The following is a 12,639-nucleotide window of genomic DNA, read 5'->3' as shown; positions in this document are numbered from 1 at the left end:
ACAAATCAAAAACAAGTTAACTACAATTTGGCACCCTGATTCATTAAAGGGCAAATTACATATACACCCCTCCAGGTTTGACAAAATTACAGATACCCCCCTGAGGTTTGAGAAATTACGAATTCCCCCCTGAATGCTATATTTGCATAAGAAATTAGGGGGTAATTTGTTATAAAATATAAACCTCAGGGGGTAAATTGTTATGAAAATACAAACCTCAGGGGGCGGGATGTAATTTCCGAAACCTCAGGGGGTATCTGTAATTTTGTCAAACCTGGAGGGGTGTATATGTAATTTGCCCTTTATTTATTTTAAAAGAGTTGAAAAAAGATTGAGCTGTTGGGAATGATTTAAATAGCTGTATTTATTTAATAAAAATATTATTTTATTATAAAAAATTAAAAAATATATTAAATAAATAATAGATTTGAAAGGAGAAGGGACAAAGTATATAAAATAAAATAAAATATAAATATATTTTATTTTCATTTTACACTTTCATACCTTTTCAAATTCTCAATGAACGTAAACAACCCGAGGGAGAGACGCGTGCGAAGCATCGTTGTCAAAAGGTTGAAAACTCCTCTCTCTCTCTCTCTCTCTCTCTCTATCTACTTTGATACTGTTCAAACCCTAGCTCTCACCAATCTTCTCCTGCTCTCTCTACAAGAATGGCAAACAACGGTCGACCCGAACCAGAACAATCTTCTGAGGAAGAAGAAGAAGCTTCATCAGAAGAGAACGAAGATCAAGAAGACTCTGAATCTGAACAAAACCAACTCAAGAACACTTCATCAAAAAAACCCCTATCCTCTCTGAAGAAACCAGTGATCGCTCAGACCTCAACACCAAAACCGCAATCTTCATCTGAAGACGATTCAGGCTCCGAATCGGACTCTGAATCGGACCCCCCTCCCACCAATCCTCGCATCAAGCCTCTTGCTTCGAAACCCATGGAAGAAGATCCACCCAAAGCTACTAAGAAACCTAGATCCAAGCCTGGTCCGGCGAAGTCTCCAGCGAAAAGGCCTGCGCCGAGCGAGAACAACAGCAATCAGGAATCGAAGAGGGCGAGGAAGAAAGCGGTGGATTCTGATGTGGTTGTTCAAGAGGACTCGACCAAGAAGACTGGTGATGATACGAAGAAGCAATTGTTTCAGAGGCTGTGGAGTGAAGAGGATGAGATTGTGATTTTGAAAGGTATGATTGAATATACTGCGAAAAATGGGTCTGATCCACTCGCTGATATGAATGCTTTTTATGATTTCATCAAGAAATCGCTGCACATTGATGTTAGCAAGACCCAATTGTCTGAAAAAGTGAGGAGGTTGAAGAAGAAGTATGAGAACAATGCTAGCAAGAGTAAAATGGGCGAGGATCGGACTTTTTCAAAGGCTCATGAGCAAAAAGCGTATGAATTGTCAAAAAAGATATGGTTTGGTGGAGCTAATTCTGTAGGTGTTGATAGTCCAAAGGTTAATGGGAAAACAAGGAAGAATCAGAGTCAAAGAGCTATTGCAGCTTCACCAAAGGTTGATAGTGGGAAGGAAGAAACAAAGATGCAGGTTGAGCCAAGTGCAGGGGTGTTGCGGTCAATTGGGTTTAATAGTAGCATTGGGCAGTCAAGTTTGGAGGGTGGGATTCTAAAGGATGGGTTCCATCTGATTAGCGGTCCTAAGAAGTTAGAATTGGAGGAGAAGTGGAAGAAGCTCGCGGTTGAGGAAGTCGAGCTCTTTTTGAAGCGAACGCAGTTGATTTGCGAGCAGACAAAAGTGGTATTGGAAGCAATAAAGTCATCAGATCATTAGGACGGAGTTGAGTTGTGAGCAGACGAAACTGGTATTGGAAGCACTATGAGATCATTAGGGTTCTAGGAAGGTAAATTATAGCTTTGGTTGATACAGAAGACTAGGGTGTTTGGTTAATTGTTGTGTTTTTGTTTATGTTAGTGTTTCATGTTTAACTGTTTATGGATTTGTGGTATTTATGTTTTGTAGATAACAATATGCTCAGCTGCAATGGGAGTATACTCTCATTGCCATGCATGAACCCTTTCGTTTAGTGCCTTTGAAGTTGTTTGTTTGGATTGATTTTCTGTTATAGACTATTAGAATTGTAGTATTTGCTCTCTGTATATCCTGTTGTTTCTTTCTTTGCTGCTGTTGTTTGCTTAGTTTGATGTAGAAGTGTTGCTATTGTCACTTTGTTTGAGAAATTTAAGTTATCAGGTTTGTCGAATTCTGTGAGGGCGTTGGTTCCCTTTTCATGACTTCTTTGTAGATTTTATTTGTAGGATATTAAACCTGAATATGCCTTCTATTTGAAGTGTACGTTTGCTGCCTGTCATCTTAGTTTAAGTATGCTGGTCTGTTTGTTATTCCTCTTCTTTTGCATGTTTATGAGATGAAAATGCAGGAGAAAATGATTGAATGAAGATGACCGATGACATGTACGGTGGAGTGGTAAGACGAACAAGTACTGTACTGTTGGAATCAAGTGTGAGTTTTTAGTCTATGTTTAGCAAGGCAGCTAAGAATGCATATTTAGTAATGTTAAGAATGGAAATAAGGAAGGATTAATTTATTTGTAGGATGAGTGATTCTAACAGCGACTTCTGATTTTTTGATATTCTTGTGTAAATGAGGGCAATAATGGAGGGTATTTCTATAGAATTAGGGTAGTATGGACTATCGATAAATGGAGAACTGCTTCCTGGAGTGTTCTTCATGGTTGAAGAGCTATGAGGATAAGGGCCAATTTTAAAAGGTAATTTAGTTACAGTACTTCCATTCTTCATGTATGAAAGATGTTTGGTAGGAAGATATAATGAGTAATAAACTCTGTTTTGTGAAGATTAGCAGAACTGATTAGGATGAAATTAGAAAAAAGGGTTTCTAAGATAGACTTGTGGTGTGCTGGAAGATATTTAATGCACAGAGGTTTAGAGATAATTATTTAAATTTAAGTTCATCCAAGAACAAGAAGGGTAGACAAGATAACATGGGGATAGCCCACTGGTAGGGCCTTGCACCGCTTCTCACCTGGCTTAGGTTTGAAAGAGGCGTGATTGCATATGGTCCATGACTCCATGGAATGGAGTCTCGACTCTAGACTAGAACAAAACATTACGCATGTGTTTGATTGGACGGATTGGATAAGGGGATTAGAATCCTGAGAATATGAATTCCTGAATTATTTAGTTAGATTGGATGGGTATCCCGTGTTTGTTTTCTCATAGAATTAGATGTCTGAAAATGACTATTTTTAGTGAATCTAATGTTTGGTTGGACGAATTAGATAATGATAAATATTCAAAAGACTGCTTTACCCTTGTAATTTATAATTTATATTTTTTTATTTAATATACAATTTTAAATTTGTAATCTATAATTTAACAACACTAAAAAATTTTAATTTACAAGGCCATAATTTTTAATATATTATTTTTAATTAAATTTAATTTATAATTTATTTATTTTGTTTAATATATAATTTTCAATTAACAACACTACAAAAATTATTTTATTTAATATAAAATTTTAATTTTTTAACAACACTAAAAAAATTTAATTTATAAAGCCATAATTTTTAATTTATTATTTTTAATTAAATTAAATTAAATTTATATTTTTTATTTTTTATTTAATATATAATTTTAAATTAACAATACTAAAAAAATAATTTATAAATGTTCAAAAAATTATTTTACCATTTTTCAATTGTTTACTAAGTAATAGCATGAGGGTAAAATAGACATTTCATACATTAGTCCCATGGGATACTGATACTAATCCTATGGAAATAATCCCACCCCCCAAGATTGTTTAGTCCCTCATATGAGAGACATGGAGTTCGGCCAGACTCAATGTTCGATGGACTAAAATTGCACCAAACGATGGACATCCCCCTTCATTGGATAAGCAATCCGAACAGTAAATAATCTCCCCATAATCCCTTGAATCAAACACACCCTGTAGGAAATTTGGCCATTATTTGCATTTAAAAGATGCCTTGTATAGCAAAAATTGCCATGAAAAGTTATAGTGAAGTTTTAACCCCAAACGCCAGTGACACAGCCGTCGCTGTAACTATACGCAATTTTAAAATGCTGGTAAAAAATCTATAGGAGGCGTTTTACTAAACGCTGCTAAATAAAGTCAAATAACACTATGTTGACATTATAGTGTCATTTTAAGAAACACCATTGTAGCTTTTTTATTATTATTTTTTAGCAAAGCATAAAAATTTGGCAGATGCAGACCCACCCATATCAAAGCTCCATAAATTCTCATTCAAATTCAAGGAGCATCAATCAATCCAATGGATTACAAACAATTAGTATTCAATTTAAAAGATCTATCCAAGAACATTCATACAAATTTCAATTCAAGAAGGTTGCAAGTCTTTAATGGACTGAGAGGTTATTACAGAATTTAGAGGTACAAGAGCATCTGTTGCACAATCAAGAATAATCCCAACATGATGAAGAGGGTATTTAACGATACAACTTAAATATTGAAAAAATCACAACCAAATAAATATCACATTGTCAGCCACCAGTATCATTCACAGTCAATTAAACATTTTCTTTAAAAAAAAAAGAATCTATATTATATATTTAATAAATAATTTTCTTTCTTTTTGTCAAGTTATGAACCACAACAATCATTCCCTGGCTGCTTCCTCTTAAAAAAAAAAAAAAATCATGGCTGGAGGTGTTCATGTAGCTCAATCAAGGCTGTCCACTATAGTCCATAATGCACCAATTTCCCATCTTAAATTTACTTGAATCTGAACCTCAAGGTCTTTAGTTAGAAATAGCAACTCTTAGCGCGAAAACGATGTAGTAAAGAATCAAAAGAAGATCTGAGCACACAATGACTTCATACTACTTGAGAAATTGAAGTCTTTATATCCCATTCACAATTAAAAGAAAAATGGATTTAAGGGCTGGTTTGGCATGTTTGGAAAAAACCAAAATGTCAAAAAGTCACTATCCTATTTAAGTCACATCACCTCTCTAACATATCACTTCAAACCCAACCCATATTTCATAAAAAGTCAAAAAGTGCACTCATTTAAATCATCCCAAACAACCCCGGCTTTACTAATTCCCAAATCTGTGTGTAAAAAGTTATAGTTTCAATCAAGAAAGAAGGACAGCGACCAATACTTCAATAATTGCATGACATCAAGTTTCTTGCCATCAATTGATATCACTATATATGTAAGTAATCAATTCTAAAACCTAACAGTGGCCACTAATATCTATGAAATCATATGTATAATTATGTATATTGGGCAGTCACCAAGATTAGATATGCTAATATATAACCACATAAAAGAAAGAAAATATGAGGGCAAACAAGAAGATGAAGAAGAGAGAGTAGGGGCATGGGCAGGAGGAAGGCATATAATTCCCATTTAAGCAAGAATGAATCCGTTCTCATTCCAAATGGTATGCATCAATCTCACAAGAGATGTCTCACAAAAACTTAATCAACACCATTGCCAACCAAATCTTACACCCAAACGCATCACCTCCCACTTATGCATGGGCCATGTTTCTAAATTGCCTTTCAAATCTTATGCATTTGTTTACCATTATGTCTCAAAAAGTCATAACTCGTGTATATTTAGTTAATGCAAAATGGGCAACACTAATCTGATAATTAATTTCAAATAGGAACATGAGGAAATGAAGATATCATCAATGCATAGAATAGAATTGAATATCTATGCTTTCTTGTTTCCCTTTCCATTAAGATATATCAATGCATAGGATAGAAAAGTGCAATGATGCAGAGTTTAAGACATTCAAGGAAGAATAAATTCAAAGAAATGGCGATATTTGGAAATTGTCATGATTTTAAGGAGAAACCGATAGGAACCATACATAATCATGTTTCTATTATTGGAGTTTTATTTATAATTATTTTTATGTTTTCTAATATTTTTAGGTTAGGGATATTTTTGTAATTTTCATATTTGCTGACATGGGTGGGGTAATTTTCATAATTTTTATAGAGGACAATACTAATCTGATAATCAATCTCAAGCAGCCTTCTATATTTGTATAGCATATATGAAGTTTGTGTAATTTAATTGTATTTTCCATATTTGAATTATACTCATATACCATATTCAAATTACACATGGGCCTTCAAATTTGTTTCCCCCTTAAAATAATTAATTATTTCTCTTTCCTTCATTTAGTTTCTTTATTTTACTCAATTTGTTTCTCGTGTTTTCTTTTTTTCCCTTTTTAGTCTTCCCATCTTTATTTATGGGAAAGGCAATACACATTCTCTAACCATAAAAAGGTAATGAATTTTTGTGGTGTTAGTTACGTTCCATGATTATATTACGAAGAGGATCACCACAAGAAAAATCTTAGTTATCAACCATTGTGATTATGTTATAAGTATTAAATTGTTTCGAGCTATTATGGTGAGAAAAGTTATAAACTATTGTAGTTTTATGATGTGTCATTGTTTTGTAGTTTCTAAAGGGCATATGGTATACACATCTTAGGAGTGTGTGCCATAGTTTTTCCCTTCACTAAACTATTTGCCCTCCATTCTCTCATTAGTATGAGATAACTTAAAAAATGTGTGTACACATTGCGATATGTAATTCTTGTGTTAGGTGAATTTTGTTATATTAATTCTGATTACATTTTCTAATAGTGAATCGTTGAAATTCAACATGTTCGAACACATTTAGAGTGTTCTCATTTTCTGTTAGCTTTTCTTTAATAGTAATTTATATATTTTAGTTATTATTTAAGTCGTTTAAACTTGTGACCAACCGCTTGGACTTACCCAATGCTTTGCTTTTGCAACCCCCCCCCCCCCCCCCCCCCCCCACATATTTGAATCCTAGCGCTGCCTCCGAGTAAACTACTTATACATTGGGTGCATCTCCAACAAGACATATCAAATACACTTCTCTTACCCTTATTACCCTATTGTCAAATGTCTAACACATACACTTCACAAATTTAAAAGAGTTCGTGCAGCATGGCTAATGGTTGGTGGAGCATGCAAATCAGGCTTAATTTTTTTGTGTTTTTTTTCTTACACTCCGGTTGAACTGGTTTCCTTTCCTTAGATGGTGCATTTTGGTTGTGGACAAAGCATATTATGTTTCTGCTTTGGGTTGGCCTTGAGTTGAGGTTGACAAATGAAATGATATAATACAACTTGTCTCTAAATGCTCTTGGTTAGTAGTGACTGTCTTGTGATCATATTTTAAATTTTGTTTTTTAATATATGTACTCATCAAGTGTATTTGCGACTAATGAATTACTTTTTTCTAGTAGTGTGTTAGTTTTCATGTATATGGCATGATATAAATTTTGTTCTGGTCAGTCTTTGTTTATGGAAATTTATATTTCCTAATTCAATTTTGTGATGGAAAATGAAGAGAAATATCTTATTTATATGGAGAAGTTGAATCTTTGTTTGTGGGAGTGTAGTTAACAATGTCAGTTTTCGTTGTGGGCTGGTTTAAGAGTTGTTTTGATTAACTTTTCCTTATGATATGAAATTGAAATAACAGTTTGACTGATGTTTGATAGAGTTTACAATGTATTTATTTATTTTCTTAAATTTGTTTGGAAAGTATAAGCTCTAATGCATTGTTTGGTTGATGAGATGGCGAACTTAAATTTGGTTGGGTAGTATTACTAGCTGAGCTGTTCTTTTTCCCCACTCTCTTTGGATATCATTTGGGCTATTAAGAATGTTCCAGTTAGTTTCTGAAATCATCAGATAACCGTTTGTATAAAAATACAGTAAGAGTAAGTCTAATTGCGCGGAAAAAATTAACCCAAAATTTGTCTAGTGTGTAATTGGGTGGTGGAAATTAATTGGTCTTGGGTGAATTTATGCGTAGACTAAATCTAAATTATTAATCGGTAATTCTGGATAAAAAGACTGGGTTTGTAGTGCCTCTGATAAAAATATGCTTAGGGTGACCTAATTATTAGATCACTTAGCATATCGTCTAAGGTCTTCTAGAAAATTTTAAAAAATAAATAAAATCTTATTTCTCTAAGCCCTAATTTTTCAAAAGATTAGTAAGATAAAACCTTTTGATATTTAGCTTAAAGACCTCGAAGATTTTAGACCGTGCACAACGTTAATCTGTTTCACTTTGATTCTAGTAAAAAAGTTTAAGAAACACATTTTCACTCTATTTTAGGGAAATTTTATAATACACCTAGTTATGAGTTAAGTAATGTGTAGTTATGATATTGTCAAACTCAAGTTTATTTATTTATTTTATTTTTTTACAATATATTGTGACATTGATTATAACATATTGTGATTATTATTTTAGTTATGTCTGAAATGACATTTTTATGATCCATTGTGGTGCTTCTTATTATAATTAAAAGTGATTTAGTTATACAATACACTTTTAAAAAAAATTATATCATAGAATTTCCCCTCAAACAAACAGTTGGTTCAATAATCAAAAAGTAATTTTATACGCACGGAATATTTTGTACATAGTTTTTATATAGAATTTTTTTTTATTTCACTCAAAACATCTGTTTTTATAATTTCATAAATATTATTAACACGTAATTTTAAATGTGTTTTTTTATATAAATTTTATATTTATAAATCACTTTAAAATTTCTTGAAGTGTTATTAAACTCTTTTGTATATAGCCACGCTTACTCAAAACTAGTAAATTTGAATCATAATCATGATCTTGTTTAGTAGCTCTTGATTTTAGTTTAAACGTTTAAAAATTATTAAAAAAATTAAAAAGTGAATAAATTATATTAAAAAATTAATTTGTTTTTTAAAATTTCTTACATATATATATATATTTTTTTTTTATAAAAAGTTAAAATATCATCTTAAATATAATATTTTTTATCTCATATTTTAATTAAAAAATTATTTAAATAATTTGTTCCTAAAGTTATAACCAAATTACTATAAAATTTCATGATAAAATTTCCTAAAGGAAGTTAAGACCATTTCAGTTTCTAATAAAAAGTCAGAAAATTTCATGATCAAACCAGTTTGGGTCATAATTAAAAATCATAAAATCTCATGATTAAGACCAATGTGGTTCATGACAAAAAACAAAAAAATAAAAATAAACACCATAAATCCCATATATAATCAAGTTCACTTTGACTCATAATCCACCACCATAAAGTTTCATAACCGACCGAGTTCACTACAAATTTGATAAGAACAAAATCTCAATTAAATACTACATTATTTATAAATAAGACCATATTGTTTCATAACTAGAATCAGCAATACTATAAACTTAGAAAATTTATTTAGAAAATTACTGAGAAAAAAGAATCAATAGTTTACAATCGTTGTGGGTGTAGGCATATATCTGACTAACTTTAAATCTACACTACACATTCACTTTCAAGATAAAATTTAAGATGCATTTTCATGGTTCATCACATTTTTGTAACTAGAATACGGGACACAATTTTTAAGGGGGAGTGTCATAGTATTTTCCGAAAGTTTAACTTGCAACAAGATGCTAATAAAACAAGTCTCAAACAATCATCATACAGGTTTTTGTTACATTGGTGCATAAAAATAAATAAATGAAAGAACAACAGATACAAATTCCTGGGTAGGAAAAAAGAATACAAACTATCACATGCATATATTGGTGTTTGAATTAGAGAGATGGAAAGCAAAAAAAGAAGCGATGAGAGAGAGAGAGAGAGAGAGAGAGAGAGAATCAAGCATGGCCTCCTCCTTGTGAGTGAGGATGAGGATGAGGATGATGAGGATTCATCTTATGTTGATCTTGAACAGTGGCAATGGCTGAAACATAATAGGAAACAGAGAACAGGCCATGGATGAAGCACAAGATCCCTCCTATCGACAGAAAACGATGGTGTGATATCCCACATGATTTTCTTGATTTTGAGTTTGCCATTGCCCCTATTATCAGCAATGAGAATCCAACTACCAATATAATCCTATATTTCATCACAAAAAAGCCAGTGTGAGAATACAATCTTTCATGAATTGTTATGTTTAGAGGGATGCTATACATGGATTTTAAGTCCTATCCGAATCCAAACAATAAACATATCAATAATGCTGGGGACCCTCAACACCCCGTCTCCACGTGGAGGGCTGTGAGAGCAAGACAGGAAAAAAAAAAAAAAAAATTTTGAACCAATCGTCCCCGCGTGGGAGGTTGTGAGAGCAAGACAGGAAAAATAAAATAAAAAATTTTGAGCCAATCAAAAAACAGTGGGGGTGCTAGGGTCACCCCCACTGGGGGTCCAAGTTATTTTCGTAAACATAATGTTTACATATAAAATTCACCATATTCAAAAAAAATAAATATGTTGATCCCATAACCCTTGGCCCGGCGGTTGCCCCACCATAATGGAATGTAATTGCTTTATTTTATTTTAAAATTTTAATAGGGTAATTGGGTTTGATGTGGAAGTAGAAAACTTGATTAATTTGGGGTGGAGGTGGGAGAAGGGTAAACCCACTTCTTCTTGCTCTACTCTAATTATATGTATTATTATAGAGATATACCTTTATTTAAAAAAGAAAAAATGAAAGAAAAGAAATGACCTATTTTTATTAATATCTTATCATATAAATAATCTTTAAAATTTTCTTTTCTTCATTATGTTGCACTTCTTCTTCCCCTTTTCTTTTACTCCATAATCTCATTACATATTAATAAGAATTAAGTTTTTGTAGAGCATCTCCACTAGGGGAGGCATTTAGAGCATTTTAGGCATTTTGCCTAACCTTATCACAAAATAGAGTTCTAACAAGATAGGCAGTATGCGGGTATTTTGGTTCATCCTCTATGCACTAGTTACATTTGGAGAGTTTGGAGACAAGATAAATCAATTTTAGGAGTGGAGAGTGTTGTTGGAGTGCATTCTTGCTTATTAGTGTTGGAGTTACAAATCATTTGTCATGTTGGAAATTGTATGTTATAAAGCTAATTGAGGACATGTCAATTGCATCAATAAATCCAAGTGCACGTAAGATTTTTACAGAATGAGGCACAAATGTGAAACAAAAGAACCATATGTGGAACCACCCTTTTAACTCATATCTATGTCACATTCTGTAAAAATCTTCTATATTTATAGCACAACTGCAATTGTAAGGGCAATGTTCACTAAGTAGGAACAAATGGGATTGGGGTCCCCCAATTCATACTGGCTCAAGAATCCTATATGCACGCACAAATAATGTTTGTTATTTGATTCAAGAGAGAATTTTTTTTTTTTTTTTTTGTTTTGAAAATTTCATAGATGACAAATATTATTTTTCTTAGTATTTGAATAAACGTACCATGACAAAATGAGGGAGGCAGCTGCTAATTGCTTGTTGGCAGATGCATTGTGAAGCTCTTCCTTGGACCAAATGCAGACGCACCCACCTAGCAAGTTAGCAATGGTGTGGGCTAGGGCCAAAAGTACTGCTGCAGCTAACCCTAGCTTGAATGCTTGATAGCTTGGATCTCTGCACTCAAATATCCACACCCTCAAATGCTTCACCTGCATGCCCAACATCAAACCATTTACTTACGTTACATATTTTCATTCGCAAATTACACTCATAGTCCCTGTAATTTGTCTCTTCTATTATTTTGGTCCCTATAGTTTTAACTACACCAATTGTATCTTTAATTTTTCACATTCTACGAATTTAATCCAACTGACAATGATTATGTCTCTTTAAAATTTGAGTTGAAATGAAATTATAAAATATTTTATATACTCTTTTTAAAGTGATTGAGAGATTTTCATCAAATGTGACATGATTCATTCCCTTTTGAATGGACTATTCTGCCCTTATTTTCTATCCTATTTTTTAACGGATGTTATCAATTAGACTAAATTGACACAATGTGAAGAATTAAAGGACAAAATTGATACAACTAAAACTACAGGATTATGAGTTTCCGTTTGCCAACATACCTTGTTCTGAGCTATCTCAGCTTCAATGCCAAGTATGCCCGCCACGACGTCCATGATCATGATCAGGAGGCAAACAATTGGGCCAATGTACTTTGCCATTTTAGCAATTTTGATATAACTCTCAAAGATCAGGTGGTTGTGAAGAAACAGGAAGAGATGGGAGAATTCTTATAGCTAAGAACTCTCTCTCTCTCTCTATTTGAGTCAAGTATGGAGAGGTGAATCTGAATAAAGGAGAAGAGTGCATGCAGATTAAAGTTACATATGAGAAAGATACATTATTAGCTGTGTTTAATGGAGGAAAGGCTTCTTTTGTTCCAAGGTTTCTTTACTCTTCTTTTTCTTCTGCTTTGCTTTGCAGATTTTGGTTCCTTTCATAGGAAACAAGGAAAGAAGGGTATCAACAACAACTAGCAAGGGGTGTGGCATTGCTTCAATGACTTGGATGTATGGAAAGCTTACTGTTTGAGATATTCCTTCAACATGTTAATATTCCAAAGATCATAAATTTGAGTATGTACTTGTATTTTCTATTTAGTTCATGCATTGAGAGTCTTTGTGATGTTTCTCTTTTGCAATAATTATGGTTGATTCTTCTATTATAAAAAAGAACGAAATTGAGACTATGGGTGGCTGAGGCAACCCTTTTCCATACCTTTAGTATGGAT

General features: G+C 32.8%; 2 protein-coding genes across 2 annotated transcripts; one reads left to right on the top strand and one right to left on the bottom strand.

Annotated features, from left to right (window-relative positions):
* Positions 1–493: 493 nt before the first annotated feature.
* LOC114297888 (putative transcription factor At1g61730) lies at positions 494–2,134 on the top strand. The gene has a single exon (XM_028242366.2). The coding sequence runs from the start codon at positions 672–674 to the stop codon at positions 1,806–1,808; it is 1,137 nt and encodes a 378-aa protein (XP_028098167.2). The 5' UTR covers positions 494–671; the 3' UTR covers positions 1,809–2,134.
* A 7,338-nt stretch (positions 2,135–9,472) lies between these two features.
* Positions 9,473–12,295, bottom strand: LOC114297893 (transmembrane protein, putative (DUF1218)). Its single transcript, XM_028242368.2, has 3 exons — positions 11,972–12,295; positions 11,343–11,548; positions 9,473–9,985 (listed from the first exon to the last, which is right to left on the bottom strand). Exons 1-3 carry the CDS (start codon positions 12,068–12,070, stop codon positions 9,742–9,744), a joined length of 549 nt encoding a protein of 182 aa, XP_028098169.1. The 5' UTR covers positions 12,071–12,295; the 3' UTR covers positions 9,473–9,741.
* Positions 12,296–12,639: the final 344 nt, after the last annotated feature.

The sequence above is a fragment of the Camellia sinensis genome, chromosome 9 (genome assembly GCF_055761805.1).
Source record: "Camellia sinensis isolate YWXY chromosome 9, ASM5576180v1, whole genome shotgun sequence".
NCBI classification, from domain to species: Eukaryota; Viridiplantae; Streptophyta; class Magnoliopsida; order Ericales; family Theaceae; genus Camellia; species Camellia sinensis.
The sequence above is the reverse complement of the archived record's forward strand: the minus strand, read 5'-3'. Positions and strand labels throughout refer to the sequence as shown.